The 16,975-nt window shown below is 42.4% G+C and overlaps 2 protein-coding genes across 3 annotated transcripts in view; one reads left to right on the forward strand and one right to left on the reverse strand.

The window, feature by feature from the left end:
* Positions 1–5,577, reverse strand: part of samd4a (sterile alpha motif domain containing 4A) — a 52,794-nt gene extending 47,217 nt beyond the window's left edge. For both annotated transcript variants that reach the window (XM_053425406.1, XM_053425399.1), the window contains exons 1-2: positions 5,463–5,577; positions 3,751–4,429 (exon numbers count right to left, since the gene is read on the reverse strand). In XM_053425406.1, the coding sequence (XP_053281381.1) occupies positions 3,751–3,946 (196 nt within the window). In that variant the 5' untranslated portion in view covers positions 3,947–4,429; positions 5,463–5,577. The remainder of the gene's footprint in view (positions 1–3,750; positions 4,430–5,462) is intronic.
* A 4,203-nt stretch (positions 5,578–9,780) lies between these two features.
* ero1a (endoplasmic reticulum oxidoreductase 1 alpha) lies at positions 9,781–16,626 on the forward strand. Its single transcript, XM_053425416.1, has 15 exons — positions 9,781–10,163; positions 11,140–11,259; positions 11,347–11,430; positions 11,866–11,907; positions 12,083–12,159; positions 12,288–12,361; positions 12,906–13,026; positions 13,186–13,247; positions 13,780–13,806; positions 13,892–13,984; positions 14,096–14,342; positions 14,660–14,729; positions 15,019–15,105; positions 15,291–15,430; positions 15,627–16,626. Exons 1-15 carry the CDS (start codon positions 10,098–10,100, stop codon positions 15,685–15,687), a joined length of 1,371 nt encoding a protein of 456 aa, XP_053281391.1. The 5' UTR covers positions 9,781–10,097; the 3' UTR covers positions 15,688–16,626.
* The last annotated feature ends 349 nt before the right edge of the window (positions 16,627–16,975 follow it).

Raw genomic sequence — 16,975 nt, forward strand, 5'->3', positions numbered from 1 at the left:
GACACAAGCACTGTGTCACCACAACATACCAGAGGGATCACGTAACCAGACAACCTTCTCAATCTGCCTCTTTTCAGCAGTTGGTGTCCTGACGTGAAGTCGGCAGCACTGAAACAGCCACTGCTGACTCCATCTCTTTTAGCTGAATCAGCGGACGGGAAGCGACAACAAGCTGACGCAGGTGCGAGGAACTCGAAGGGCGTGGCTGAAACACTCAGTGTGGATGTGCAGGAGGTAGAGGCTCATTCGAAATCTGATTTATTCTGGGACAGAGGTTGTTGGAAACTGTATCGAGACACAAAGAGCCGCACGGCTCGGCTTTCCACTAACGTTTGTGTACAAAGACGTCTTTGCTCAACAGAAACTGCTTTTCCCATTTGTGATATAAAGGAATCACTGATGTGTTGGCACCTGTTAATCCCCTAATACAAGTATTGGCATCTGCCACCAAACATTCATATTGCTCAGGCTTTATTCTTGACTCGACAAAGCCCGAAAACCTGCACCGGACTCTAATAAAGAGCATCAGAAGTAACAAGGACAGAAAATATCTTTCTAAATATAGTAGTATGGAAAGTTCGGTATAAACAAATTCAAAAGACTTTGGTTCAGTTTGGTTCATCTTAGAGTAAACTGACTGCACAGCAAAAAGAAAAATCCTTCATAGATGTTGAGTAGATACTTATTTGGTGACAATTTATTGAACTGCGACATTTGTTTTGTATGAAATATTTGTATCAGCGTTCCTTAGCGTGTTTTCATAATCAGGGTAAATTTGCCAATGTAATGTAGATTCCAGGTCTTACTAATCATTCCAGGCTATTTGACTGCTGTGCCAACAAAGGCCTTCATATCCACAGCCATCAAACCTGCTCTGTGCACCGGAACACTGTGCAAATCTCCAAATACCATTCACGAGTCAAATGAATCCTCAGACGTTATTTTACAGCAACAACCACAACTCCACCCACGGGCGTATGTCTTTAATGTCTCGTTCCACCTACACCGTAAATCAAGGCCTTGTTAGTTGAGAAACGAAGATTCATACAGGATGTAAGAGTGAAATATGACTGTGACTCAAGTTTCACTGCAAACATCACAAGTCTCTTTGACTCACACTCATACAACGCACTGTGTTCTGAAAAGCAAATAAAAATAACTCCTATTTTTTCATCTGACTGTATGAACCAGTCGGGGTTCGGAGGAAACTTCAGAAAAACTCCAGCTTTATATTGAAGGAGACTTTCTCAGCTCAAATTCATGTTGATTATTCTAATTTGAGTCATGACTTTAAAAAAGTTTACTTGCGCTGGTGTTCAAAAAACACATCTTCTTACTGCAGCACCACTTTTCAGCCTCTGTCTCAATCACTTGGTTTTACCGCCTGTCTCTTTAAGACCCCTCCCCCTCCTGATATAGCCCAGTCTGCTCTGATTGGCCAGCTGGCTCACTCTGTTGTCATTGGATAACACTTCCAGCGGGAAATGTCGGCCCGAGAAACAATTATTAAAACGTTGAATGGCGGTGCATTGAACGCCTTCGCGAAGCGTTGGAACTACGGCAGCTGAGAGGATCAATCTCGGCGTTGTTGTGGAAGAAATCTCTTGAGGTAGATGACGTGTTTAATACTGCGTTCAAATCTTCAAACTCCAGCTGATGTCTCTGCTCTCGTCGTCTGGAGTAACTGCATCCAACAACTTCAACTGATGCGAATAAAAAACAAGCAGCTGCAGGAGCAAACCTTAAAGTCCAGTGTGTCACTGCCTGTTTAAAACATCAGGCTTTATATTACACATCATCGCTGATTGGGCAATGCCTCTGCACCAAATGAGAGAAAACGTACCCTGAAGCCTGTGGCACACCTTTGGACATAGTCTGAAGCAAACGTGTTGTTTCAACCCTGAAACCGTAGAAAACCAGTGCCCAACGTTCGGAGATTTAACTTTTCTCCGGCTCTGTGTCTCATGCAGAACTCTCAACCACACAGCTGAGCTTCAGGAGACTACAGAACTTTGCAGAACTTTTACAAAGATGAAAGAAACGTCACACATCTCCTTTGGACAATAACAAAGAGCAGCCAAAAACTCAACTGGAGCCAGTGGCCGTCGTACAAACAGTGAGATCCCTGTGATGAGTGTGAGCATCACTGCCGGTCAGAGTCATTAGATCACCCTCAGTTACATGCGCTGCCTCCTGAAGTCCAGCGTCAGCCAGCAGATGTGTTGCTGCCTGCAGACGCTGCCCTGGGTTACACACGGCTCTCCATCACAGCAGCAGAAACACTTCATTCTATTTTTCATGAGCCCAGTCAGTTGCCAGGGTTTTTGTTTCCATGGCCACGCTGCAGTCTGATGCAACAAAAACCCAGCCACAGCCCCCCCCCATGGGTGCCTTGGCGCGATACCAACCCCGGGGGGGGGGCTACAGCACTATAGGCTGGCACACCGACTGGCTGAGTGTCGTCTGGAGCCAGCCTCAGTCCCAGCTGAGCTCACACTATACACGACCCCGACCTCCTTCTATAATCATTCAGTGGCTGGCAACGGGTCAGCGCAACAATTTGCACCGTTTCATACCATCAGTGATTCAGCTGTTTATTACTCTGGATGCAGGAATGTGTTGGGCAGGAGATGTGTGTGTGTGTGTGTGTGTGTGTGTGTGTGTGTGTGTGAAGCCTTTAGTTGTGTGTTTGTGTCACGGTCAGAGACGGCGAAGCCTCTGGGAAAACAAGCCGTCGAAAACTCGATGAAAAACCCCATGAATGTTTAATAGTGTGGGCAAAATCTCTGGTGAGATCTGTGAATTTGACTGGTGAGTCTCTTCTTGAAGAACTGCTGCTAATTTCCAGCAGCGGGAAAAATGTTGATATAAATATTAGGAATACAAGTGTATTGTGGTTGTAGGAGAGATCTGTAAAACGAATTAAAGCAACACGATGCAACTTTTTTACCCTAAAACAACAGCTTCAAAATGAGTTTGATGGTTCAGTGACTGTGAATAGAGAGGATCTTCCTCTTTCAATCCCACTCCTCTCCCTGAACGTCTGCTCCTCCTCTGTGGAACTTCAGTGAGCAGGTTCGATCTCCTGTGAGAATCAGGTCCAGCAAGTTGCAAGAGCGAAGCTAAACTATGATTCACTTAAAACAAAAGACTCAGAAGTCATTAAAAAAAACAGAGTTTATCTCCAATATTCAGCAGGAAACTTTTCACCCACTGGTTTGTGAGCGGCCGTTTTGAAGTCTCGAGTTTGGCATTTAGTCCAGCGCCATCTTGGATTCACAGATGGGCTGCGACCTGCACCCACTGGTGGCTAGCTGTCAATCACACGGTGACAGTCTCCAAGCCCCAATACACGTGGGGCTTTATATTCGAGTCTTAATGGGACCATAACAAAATGAACATCCTGCTGCATTGAAGACTTGAAACAACACATTTCTTAAACTCCTATAAAAAAAAAAAAATCAATCAATCAATCAATCAATCAAGGGAGAAGTTGAGTAATTTTCTCACAGACTTCTATAGAAGCTGTATTTCCGCTTTGGCTTCACTTTCCCGACCGGGAGTCTAATTTTCATTTTCGCTATATACAAACCACAAAAGACAAATAACAACGTGTGGCTGTAGAGGGCGCTGTTGCTCAGCAAAAGCTACACAGTGTTGCTTTAACCGTTCTGCCTGTGAGCGCGTCATCCTCATCGCCTCCTCACGGATGAAGTCGTGGTTGACTGTGTGAGCAGCGGACTGTCCTACCTGGGTTGTTGGCCTCTCCTTCCAGGACCTGCAGCTCGGTGCACTCGGCGAGGGAGTGCTCCAGACACAGCTGCAGGAAGCGGGCCTGGGTCCGGCTCACCCTCTTCAGCAGGGACAACAGGGCCACCGTCTGCTCGCACTCGTTCCACCCCTTGAACCAGCTGGCCAGGACGCCCACCTGATCACGAAACATCATGGTCTGCGAGGCGGGGGGGTTGAAGGGCAGACTGATGGTGGTGCCGGGGATGGGGGACGCTAAAGGGGTTTGGGTGAAACTGGCCGGGGAGGTCCTATCAGCTGGTTACTGGGGAGGGAGGTGGGCTGGTGTGAAGTTCAGCTGACGCACTGTGCTGCCATTCTTAGCTTTGTCATTATCAGCTGGAGCAGAAGCCTTTTACAGCCGAGATGTGTTTCAGCCACAGCCGGCGCTGAATGTAATCCTGCGAAGGTGTTTCTGCACCGTCTTAATCTCCGCTGGTGCTGCTGGTGCTGCTGGTGCTGGGAGGGGGGGGGGGGTTGTGAGACTGCTCCTCTAGCAAGGCATTAGGAGATATGAGCTGCTCTCGGCTGCTCGGTCGCTCTCGGAGGGATGGATATTTGATGAGTCAGCTCTCTTCCAGCACACGCTGTGTCACATCAGCCTCACTGGCATGTTTTCTTCAGGGAATCCCTCGCACGCCTGCAGGAGGATGTTAGAAGTGAGGGGCAGGAGGAGGAGGAGTAGGAGGAGGAGGAGGGAGGAGAGGAGAGGAAGAAACAAATTTAAAACACACAATACTCACTGAGGCACGTCCCTCCCTCTGTTTCATGCACATGCAAAGACTTTCCCCCAGACAGGCTCAGTGGGAATGCGACAGAGCCGTGTCCCTGTTGCTTCAGCCCCGCAGACCTGCTGCTGCAGCTCCGGACCCGGAGCCCAGCCTTCCTCCACTACAACCCATACATGCATTTATAGGTCGCCTGCTCGCCGTCGCCTGTGCGCAGGCTTGCGGCTTGCATTCACCGCCGAGACCAAAATAAACAAAATTTCGTTTCTGGTATCCACCCATTCCTAAAAATACAGCTGCGGGCTGCAGGGCGCTGCATCCCGGGGGTTTCCAGAGGGAGGACGCCGGGGACAGGGCCGGCGGAGGCAGGCAGGGCAGCGGGGGCTGTGTCCCGCTGGGGCCGCTGGTTCCCTCCGGTGGTTCTACCGACAGGTTCTAGAGACGTGAAGCTTCTTTTTAGATAAAACCGGGGACCGGCTCCGGTGGCGAGGAGGCGCTGCGGGGGGAAGCTAGCAGCAGAGCCCGGGCTCACAGAGGAGCGTTAGCCGCTGTCTGTCACCGCCTCGCCGGCACACACACACTCGCAAATACACATGAATATGGATGAATATAAATACATGTGAAGTTTGTTGAGATAAAAACCACTTGTTAATAAACCAGCGGCCGCTTCTCCGGCTCTGCTGCGACCGACTGCGAGTCAGCGAAGTTACAACACAAACACTGACGGACACAGATTTCACGAACCGCCATTAATTTAAAAAGTGGTTTCAATTAAAAGCAGCTTCTCTCTATAGATATATGTATTTATCTTTATATCTATATATAAAGATGTGAGTTGTATAAACACAGAGTGGAGAGAAAACAAGGAGCTCCAGAAAGTTGGGCTTCTGAACCGCAGCTCTGCGGGAGGACGGTCGCAGGCGCCGGACTCAGCTCGGCTCTTACCTCCGGGCGCGGTTCTCATCGCCGGGCGGGTCTGTCTCGGGACGGCCGACTCGCTGAGCTGGTTCTCGGGGGAGCGGTGCCCCTTCACTCCGGGTCTGAGGGATTTGCCATCTTGAACTAACTTTTCCTCCGTCTCCCTCTCTCCGGCTCGGAAAGACGCGGTTAAACTCCCGGAACACAGCGAGGCGCTTCCGCACGCACCTTTCACAATAAGGTGCGACGCTGCAGGAAAAGGTTTCTTAGCCATAATGTTAACGTTGAATAAAGTTTAATTTCTATGACAAACTTCTTCAAGCTCCAGCGTTAATTTTAATGTGTCGTTTATTAATTTATAAATACTGGGTTTGGTGTTTAAAGTCCATCAATCAATAAAAAATATATTTTGTTTTTTAATTGACTGTCCAAAGTTCAGTTAATATTTGGTAGTTTAATAATCACATTTGATTTATACAGCAGCTTTCTTACATAAAGTGCATTTCAAAGACATGAAATAAGATGGATCAATATGGACACGTAAGCAATAAAACGAAGACTTAGGATAAAAGTATAAAACTAGCAAAAGTTATACAAAGAAGTAAAAATAGACAATGATTTGAAATGTATTAAAAGCAAGATCATAGAAACATAAACACACACATATACAATATACATTGCATGAAATATGTTTTTCTATTTATGGTGATTATTATGAATTTGAAATGTATCTAAAGTTATAAAATAAAATAGAGTAGTGAAAAAAGTACAGCATTTTCCAGAAATATAATCTGACATAAAAAAATGAATACTTAAGTAAAGTACAAAACAGTACTTGAGTACAATAAATCAGTCAATCATTTGTCAGTTTCGTGGTTTCCTGCAGATTACACTGTTTTATTTTACAGTTAATTTTTTTAAATCAATTTATGCATTTATCCATATGCTTTTATTTTGAAGGCAGGACTAGTCGTGTTCCGGCTGCGTTTCCGCCTCTTTGACGCAGACGGTCTCGCCGTGCTCGTTTCCACATGCTAATCATTAACAGGAGCATGACGTCAGCGGCTTGGCAGCGCGAGGGAGCACCAAAATAGAGAGAGAGGGGGTGAGGAGGGGGGGGGGGGGTAAAGGGTGAGAGTCTGACAGGCTCATTAACTAATTAACTAATTTACTAATTATCTGATTATCTAATTATCTGGTGTAGGTCGAATCTCATTTTAAACTTTTTGAAATTCGTATTCAATTCAACTTTCTCTAATTTCAAAACTTTCATCTCCCGAATCACAGCAGTAAAAATATTCTTTTAATTTCTGTTATTCATATTTTATTATTGTTTCATTTCTTATGATGCTACTTTTGTTCGACTATCTACTACTATGGCATACACTACTACTACTGCTACTACTACTACTACTACTACTACTACTACTACTACTACTACTACTACTAACAATAACAAAAATCATAATAATAAATACCTGGTGTGATTTTTACCCCTTTAAATGTCTCACAACCCTCAGATCTAACTTGTCCGAGCACAACAGTAGTACTGCTTATACAATGAAAATATAATATAATATATGTTTAATAATATATCAGTCAAAGCCTGAAAAGTATTTGTCATTTTGATATTTGAGCACATTCCACATGATAATACGGCTTTTGTCTCTTTTGTTTGATTCAGGATTTTTTTTTAAGTTTAACATAACCTAATAAAACTACCTCTCAAATTTGCAGGATTTGTGTAAACTTAGTAGCTCTTGTGATAATTACATATTTTCTGCACTTAATTGTAAAAGGACAGATTTAATGTACTTATCGACTGACTCAGTATCAGTTCTGAGGTTCACACAGTCGAATACAAACAAGGTCTTTTTATGATGAAACTGGATTTTGAATCTAGATTCTCGATCCACCACAGAGTCGAGCAGAAGGCGACGGAGCTGAGACATTTTAAAACCTATGTTCTAACACATGGAACCTTCTGCTGATGTGAGCCCCTGTTCTCCATCTCTGACACTCTGAAGGTGTGAGTGGGTTCGCTCAGCTGCAGAGTGAATTCCCTCCAGCAGAGGAAACTCCCCGGGCCTATGTTTGATATCTGAAGGAAACACATGACGTCATGTTGCATGAGCGTTCCCAAAAAGAGTCCAGATAATAAATGAACCGGATACACATGGAACCCCATTGATACTGTTTGCATATTCTTTGTGTGTTTTACAATAAAACAGAAATTAATCTCTATCTAACCTGAAGTTTACATTGTTCTCAGTGCAGCTGTTTATTTAGTTTGACTTTAAACAGTTTTATTCCTTCATCAACTGAACGATTGAATGTTGTATTTCTCTGAGGGTGTTTCGTCTCTTGTGGTCGTTGTTGTGATTGTTTGTTGATGTTTTGCCAAGTTTCCAACGAGAAATGACAACAATCACTTCAGATACAGAAACTTGTGGTTTGTCCACTAGGACCTGAGTAGGGTCCTGTCCACCACTGCTCCCCGGCACCAACATGGAGAAGAGACCTGTCTTCACCCTGAGCTCCGAGGACAAAGAAATCTCTTTATCAAATAAACAAAGACATTTGAATTTAAAACTTCTAGTGTTTCTGTTTGTTTCTGTTTCCCAATTCAGACATGAATAGTTTAAACTTGAAATTCAAACCATGTTTCACTCTTGTTTTTGTTTTACCTTTTGACACATAATGATATAAAATAATAATTATTTGAGCAGCTTGTTCCTTTAAATACAAAATAAAAAAATTGCGTATTTTAGCCCCACCGCGTGGCTGATAAATGGTATCACAATAACTAACTGCCAATCAACACAAACATTAAAATTTTAATTAAATATTAAATAGAGGTTAAATGCTTTGACTTTTGAACCAGCAAGTTTTTCATATCAATTAATGAGATTAACCTGAAATAAATAATAATGTAACACATCAGGTTAACTAAGGACTGCGTTCCAGGGGGCACCGTTGAGCCATTTTGCCAAGCCCATTGAAAATTTGAGCATTTTAAAGGCCTCAACAGGTCAATTCATTTGCCTGATCACCAAAAGATCTGGAATCTCCTTGTGTTTCCAAGTTGACGTCTACGTCTTCTACGTGTACGAGGGACACATCAGGAACATGTGAGGAACACGTCAGGAACATATGAGGTATACATGAGGAACATGTAAGGCACACATAAGGAACACGTCAGGCACATGTCAGGAACACGTAAGGAACATGTGAGGAACACGTGAGGAACATGTCAGGAACACGTCAGGAACGTGTCAGGAATACGTCAGGAACACGTCAGGAACACGTCAGGAACATGTAAGGAACATGTGAGGAACACGTGAGGAACGTGTCAGGAACACGTCAGGAACACGTCAGGAACATGTAAGGAACATGTCAGGAACGTGTGTCCAGTGTAGCTCTGAAAACAATTAAATAATAAATAACCAATAACTGGGAATGCTTCAAATTAACTTGTTTTTTGAAGCTGTTTGTTTAAATTAATGAAACCAAAAAAGTTTCCAGTATAAATAATAAATAGATAAATATAAATGAGTAGAAACCGATTGTGACGGAACCAGCTGCTGCTGTGTTGTCTAAAGAGGCTGAAGCTCAGAGGACAAACAGGAGCTGGAGGAAATTTGGGGATAAAGGTCTGGAGGCTCCACTGGCAGCAGAAAGTGAACTGATTCCTGTTTATTCTCAAACACAGTTTAAAGGAGAAGGTCCTGAAGGATCAGATGAGCTGAGTCAAGTCATTGGACCATGGTCAGAAATGTGACGTTTCCTCAAACCGTGTAAACATTTAGGGACGGCGAAGATTCATCCTTCGCCAGAGGAGACGATGTTGTCATAACTCCACTGTGCATTGTCCTATCACCACCAAACTTCTGTCTTATGATCGGAGTCCAAGCCTGAACAGCTCAATGTGTCAATATAAGTTGTTGTTACATTGTCCGATTGACATAAAATTGCTCACGCTACATCAGAGCCCCTACTTGAACAGATCTATTATATATATTATATTGTAAAATATTAATATATATTTTTTCTCTCTCTGTTAACAACAACAGTTTGGCTTTTTTGTGCCGAAATATAAAATTGGTCACTCTACATCAGACCCCAAACTTGAACAGATCTATTGTTGTTGGTGTTTGATTACACGCCATCAAAACATGAGGTTTTCGCATCTGTGTGATGTCACAGTGTGTGTGTGTGTGTGTGTGTGTGTATGTGTGTGTGTGTGTGTGTGTGTGTGTGTGTGTGTGTGTGTTGGACAGATGAGAGATTTATTTGATCAGAAGCAAACAAGAGTTTCTGTTTCTGACCTGAACAGATCACAGATCAGTCTGTGCGTAGTGATACTGACACGCTGCACGTGATGGCTGAACGTAATGCGTGATGAGGGGCCGTGGTTCGGAACATCGATGACAGTCCGAGGTGAGTGTCATCGATCACTCACGTACCGCACGTACAGTGGGCTGGACATGAGGAAACACCAGGAAGCTGCAAGTTCGAGCCCCGCCCCCCTCCTCCTGGCTCAGCAACTCAGTGCGTGTGTGAGAGAGAGAGGGTGTGTGTCTGTATGTGTGTGTGTGAGGAACACTGTGCTTCTCAAACTGAAAGTGTGTGTTATCAGAAGAAGAAGAAGAAGAGGTCCTGATGAAGCTGCTCCTCCTCCTCCTCCTCCAGATGTGCAGCTGTGCAGAAAGCAGGTGTTTCTGTCAGGTGAACCAAACCGCTTTTATTCTGACAGTTTCCTGTTGTTATTTAACTTTTCTTTCCTTTCACTCTAAACTTTAGATTAGTTTGATTTAGATTTTAGATTTAGATTTAGTTTGTATCCCAGTGTCCAGTGGTAGTTTACAGTCTGAGTGTGTGTGTCCATCTGAGCTCAGGTTCCACCGCTGTCCAGTCCACTTTTCACGCCATGTTACTTCCTCTTCCTCTCAGCGTTTCCTCTGTGCATTTCCTCTGCTGTGACGCCTCCCAGCGTTTGAAACACAACATTGCATGTAGTCGCCTGCGAGCGAGAATATGAAATAAGATAAAAACTATAGAACTGTTGTAAATTTACTCGCTATGTTAATTGTATATATTTGAATAAAAAAGACTGTTTGTATCTATGTTTAATAATATAAAGATTATTGAATCAGCTTCTTGAAAACAGTATTCAATATTTATTCACATTTTATCTGCTTTATTTTCTCAATTGTGAATTTCCTCAACTGTGGCTCAATAAATGTACATCTTATTCTATCTTAACTTATCATATTTTATCTTAACTTATTTGATCTTAACTCAACTGTTTTTAATGAACTGTAAACCAGGGCTGGGAGATTATTTTTTAAAATGATGTCAAAGCTAAGATGTCATCTTTTGATATTGATCTCGATAAATGACTGATTATTATTTATTTCATGTTTAAAACTTGCTGGTTGTGGTTTTAAACTCTAAAGTCAGTGAAACATTCTACAAATCTGAGGTGGATTCATTGTGTGTTTTATCTCTCCTCACAATCCTTTCTCACAATCCTTAACATTAAATCAATATCTTTTGAACTTGTATAATATTGGTATTGATTACAATGACAAAATTGAGCTGCTAAAGCCTAATGAAAACATCTCATCTTGGCTCATATGAGGGAATAAGTATGTTCACTATAACTGCAGAGTTTTGAGGACATATCTTCCTCTTGTCTAAGGTCACGGGCGACCTGGACGACTGCGCCTGTGACGTGGAAACGATCGATGGCTTCAACAACGAGCAGCTTTTCCCCAAACTCCAAACACTTCTGGAGTCTGACTATTTCAGGTTCTACAAGGTAAATGAACACACACACACACACACAAACACACTCTACACAGGGTGTGTTTATGAGGTTGTGAGTCAGGGTTTTGTTCCTGTGCAGGTGAACCTGGACAAGCCGTGTCCGTTCTGGACGTCGAGCGCTCACTGTGGTCTGAGGGACTGTGCTGTGAAGGCCTGCGCTCCTGTGAGTCCCCTGATTTCAACCATTTCACTTTATTACTGGTTTCAATGGTGCCAGTGTCGTGTCAGAACTTTCTCAGCAGGTTTGAGAACCCAGTGTTTTGCAGTTCACGCTCCACACCAGTGAGCCGCTGTTCCAAGTCTTTGTTTGCTAAATAAAGCTCAAGAGAAGAAAAGGAGGTTATGTCAAAGTCAAATTTAAATATATATAGCACATTTAAATCAACTAGTGCTTTACAAAGTCAAACATACAACAAGAAAACAGCAATACGTAATATGTGATATTATCAGAAAATAAAAAAGAAACGGGGTAATTTCCACTTAAGATATAATAATTTGTTAGGTCAAAATGAGAAACAGTTTAATCTCCAGTCGTCTGATCAACCTGAGATAAACAAACCAATCAGCTTCACTCACATCAGACTCTGCCTCTTGTCAGAATGAAGTTCCAGAGGGGATCAGATCTTCATCACACAACAAGGTGAGTCCATCTAAAAACACATAGATGAAGTCATACATGTGAACTAAATAGAAAGTCACGAGGAACAAAGCCGACATATCCTGTCATGTGCTGTGTGTGTGTGCTGTTTGTGTGTGTGTGTGTGTTTGTGTGTGTGTGTGTGTGTGTGTGTGTGTGTTTGCGTGTGTGTGTTCAGTATTCAGCAGAAACAGACATGCAGCTGGATGAGTGTGAGAAGACTCAGCATCTCGGAGCTGTGGACGTTTCGTTGAGGTGAAGATGAGGAAGACGAGTTCACTGTTCTCATATTAGAGATGAAAAAAACTGAAAATGTTAGAGAACAAATCTATTAAGCAGGTTTTCTGTGAGGTTTAAAACATCTGGTCTGTTTCGATTCCCAGTGCCGAGACCAGAGAGGCTCTGCTCGACTGGCGCAAACACGACGATGAGGCCGAGCGGTTCTGTGTCACAGACGGTGAGATTCAGTCCAACGAACGAGAAGCCAAAACAAAACTGTATTTATTCAGATCACAAACATTTCTGCACAAAGAAAAGTTTCCCCGGAAATTATATTATATCATATTTAGAAGAATAAAGAATAAAAAACATGTATGGGAAAAAAAATGGGGAGAATATTTAACTATTTAAAGAACTAAAATGTACGGAGTTTATTTGGGGCATTTAAAATTATTCTAGAAAACCATTTAAAGAATATCTAATCTTTTAAGGGAGCATAATAAATTGACAAATATTTTGTAACTATAAATATACAGAGTATATACATTATTTGATAATTTAGAGTTATTAACATAATGTTGATATTTTCAGGAAAACACAAATTAGAGTAAAAACTGAACATAGTTTAAAGGATATTCGGAGAATATGATAAAAAGTGAATGTACATTTTATATGTAAACTAATGGAACATAGATCAATATCCTTTGTATTTAGAGTTCACTACAATACTACACATTTTGGTGAGATATTGATTCGGATTAGTTTTGGTTTCTGTTTCCCAGACGAGGAATCTCCAGACTCCCAGTACGTGGACCTGCTGCTGAACCCTGAACGCTTCACGAGCTACAGAGGACCTGAGGTGTGGAGGATCTGGAACAGCATCTACGAGGAGAACTGCTTCAAGTGAAAAACTCAGAAAAAAATACAATTCGTGCTATGATTACCATTAGTTATAACCCTGCATCCGCTTCTATGCAGACGATACTGTTTTATATGAAGTAGAGTTTTACAACGAGAGCATGTGGGTGTTTAAAAACCTTCTCCCTTCATTCTGCCTCGCAGGCCGTACACTGTCAGACGACCTCTCGTTCCCGACTCCTTCCACAGCAGCTCAGGAAGCGAGGGTGAGTTCACTGGACCACTCGCTTCATGTGGATCCTCAGGTTCTTCTTCTTCTTCTCGGGTGATAAGCACTTTGTGTTTATTATCTTGGAGAAGGAACTTTCAGTTATTAAGATATTAGGAGATAAAACCAAATCAATTTAAGTTTGTAAATCGCACCAAAATAACGGAATTTAGGATTAAACATAGATTGCTCATTTTCTCCCAATAGTAGACATTATTTTAAAAGGTGCCGACTTTTGCCTCTGGACTTGCAATCTTAAATGTACATTGAAAATGGAAACGAAACCAATTTTTTTTAATCTGGGAACCCTATTTGAACTATGAAGATCCCGGGGTCTCTACAATATTACTCTTGTTTTTAATTTACTTATTTATGTCCTTTAACTGGGTCTTCCATATTATCCTTGCAGCTTCTGACACTGTATGAATCTGAGCCACTATTCAGTGTCTGTTTGTTTTAGTAGATTTTATTTGTTTCCTATTTTGATCTATCATACATGTGAAACTATAACCGTTGTGTTTACTTTGCAGCGAGGACGTTCTACCACTGGCTGGAAGGTGAGCGCATGTTTCCCCTGAAGAGGATCGACTGACAGAGACGCTGCTGTGGAGTATTTGTTTGTTGATTCCGTTCCTCTCGCAGGTCAGTGTGTGGAGAAGAGAGCCTTCTACCGCCTCATCTCCGGCCTGCACGCCAGCATCAACATCCACCTGAGCGCCAGGTACCTGCTGGACGGTGAGACTGAAACACACAAACCCTCCCGGACTCAATCGACTCCACTCGTTATTATGTTTCCAAACATTTTGAACGTAAATAAATAAGTGAACGTGTCTCTTCCACCTTCAGACAGCTGGTTTCAGAGGAAGTGGGGTCACAACGTGTCGGAGTTCAGGACGCGGTTCGACTCGGAGCTGACGGAGGGCGAGGGGCCGAAGAGGCTCCGCAACCTCTACTTCCTGTTCCTGATCGAGCTGCGGGCGCTGGCCAAGGCTCTGCCCGTCTTCCAGCAGCCGTCATTCCAGCTCTACACCGGCCGAGCCGAGGAGGACCGGAGACACAAAGAGCTGCTGCTGCATGTCGCACAACTGGCCAGGTCAGTCCGAGGGCTGCTGGTACTCCCGTTAATATCATAAACATGTTCTATTCAAATACAGCTACAGGCGTTTAAATCAGGATCTTATTTTCTGTTTATTTATTTTCTGTAAATTGTCCCGTATATGACTTTTAAATCTTTACAGTGTATGAGACCCTCTATTCACTGACCCTTTAGTCAAGTAAGGATCAAATAAAATAAAATAGAGATGAATTTAAAATGTTAATATGATGATTTCTCATTAGTGGTGCTTCCTGTGCTGTCGTTGTGTGCGCTGCAGTTTGTTGTGACCTTCCTCTCCGTCCTCACTCCTCCAGATCGTTCCCTCTGCACTTTGATGAGACTTCTCTGTTTGCCGGTGACGAAAAGGAAGCAGGCAAACTGAAGGTCTGAAACTCTGCTGGTGTGAAGCCACACTGATATTAAAAGCCACAAAAATCAGGAGCTTTGTCTTGACTGAAAACAAAATGAGGTTCTCCTCAAATTCAGTTTGACAAAGTAACTGTGCAGCCTCTTGTTGCCTCTTTGTCTTTGGTCTTAAACCTGTTTTAAGTCGAGTCAGATTTATTTGTACAGCACATTTCAAACAACAGGAGTTGAGCCAAAGTGCAAACACACTGTGACTGTTTGTGTGTCTGTTTGTGTGTGTGTGTTTGTGTGTGTTTGTTCCCACTAGGAGGACATCAGACTGGCCTTCCTCAACATCTCCAGGATCATGGATTGTGTCGGCTGCTTCAAATGTCGACTGTGGGGGAAACTGCAGGTGAGACGTTGTTTTAATGTTTAATATGTGATTGTTTTTATTTGAATCAATATTTTGTTCTCGGATGATAAGGTTTAATGAGGGTTTAACAACAGCCAGGTCAGTGTAAGTATTGTGATGAGCCGTTACATTTTGATTTGCTCTGTGATTCTCTCTCTCTCTCTGTGCCTCTGTGTTTTCATCAGACTCAGGGATTAGGCACAGCGCTGAAGATTCTGTTTTCAGAGCGGCAGATTGAAGCTCTGCCCGCGGCGGCGAGCCAGCGGCGACCCAGTTTCCAGCTCAGCCGCCAGGAGATCGTCTCCCTGCTCAACGCCTTTGGAAGGTGAGAGTCCGGCGAGAGTAAACGATAAATTACATCATGTGATTATACACTACTGGCATTTATAGGCTCAGACACAAAAAGCCACAAATGTTTGTATTATATCCTCTGGAGTCAGTGAGCATAAGTTGACGTTTTTCTGTAATTGTTCTTGGTGGCACCTGAACACAGAGATGACTGTTGTTTTAACCTCTCGCAGGATTTCAACAAGCGTCCGAGAGCTGAAGAACTTCCGGACGCTTTTATCAGAGGAGCGGTGACGGCGTAAGGAGGCGTCTTCGTCTATTTCTATTAAACTTATTTTGACTTAAATCTAACACAGTAAATCTGATATTTTTAGTTATAATCACAGCCTAAACATCGCTACTGTGGAATCATATTCTCTTTATTATTATTCCTTATGCGCCTCCATCTTGCAGCAGAATTATTAATTATTGCCGACTTCGTTTTCTTTGCTTTCTAAAATAACGATGGGTACCTTGAAAGGCACTGTAGAAATCTAAATTGTCATTATTACTATTGTTATTGTTATCATTATTAGGGTCAGAATCTTTTTGCTCAGAATTTACTTCCCGAAGTTTCATTTTTGTTTGTTTGATGAATAATTGATAAATTCATTGATTTTAATGTATTTTATTTTCTAATAAGAATTCAATCTTTCTTCCTCTTCAGTTAAAATTAAATCTGAAGTTTTGATTTAATCACACATTTGTCTCTTACTCTTACTTACATGACTGTGTTGTATGAAACTGGTCCCACTGATAAGATAAGATTGAAGAGTGTAAATTATGATTTAGATTTTAAACATGTTTCTTTATGTTTCTTTATATTTATTCTTTAACTAAGATTATCTCTGTTCAGGTTCCTGTGTATCTGCTTTACCTGATCACACGTTTCCCAGTGGCCTGTTGTTGTGATTATGCTGCTCACCTGAGGATGGCGCTGTTTGTATAGAAAAATGTTTTCCACACCACAATCAATCTGCTCTGAAGAGTCTTCTAGAAATCATTTAAAATCTCTACAGAGGGATGTGATGAGTGTTGAGGTGAAAAATCTCCTAATGAGAAAAACGATATTAAGTTTGTGTTTGAACTTTAATTCTGAATAATGACGAGATTTGTTTGTTGAGAAATTGTATAAATGTAATGAACAGATCAGTAAAGTTCAGAAATAACATTAAATGTAATTTAGAGTTTTGACACTTGACTGAATGAGACGTCTGTTCAATTACAAGAAACACACGAGACAAACTAGTGGACATGAAGGCAACATGTGGAGAGTGAACGCACCACAGTGGACAGTGAAGGGTTAAGCTGTGTAATAGGATGAATGGAGATGTGTTGAACTTGAACGCACCACAGTGGACAATGAACGCATCATGGACAGTGAAGGGTTAAGCTGTGTAATAGGATGAATGGGCAGTCTACAGTCAACTCTCCCTCACTGCCAACATTACTGCAGCAACACGTTCCTGTAGATTCATGCTGCAAAACATCAGGAGAAAACGTCCCCTTCTCACTCAGAGGGCGGCGCAGGCTCTGGTCCAGG

The sequence above is a fragment of the Pleuronectes platessa genome, chromosome 1, assembly GCF_947347685.1.
Source record: "Pleuronectes platessa chromosome 1, fPlePla1.1, whole genome shotgun sequence".
NCBI lineage: Eukaryota > Metazoa > Chordata > Actinopteri > Pleuronectiformes > Pleuronectidae > Pleuronectes > Pleuronectes platessa.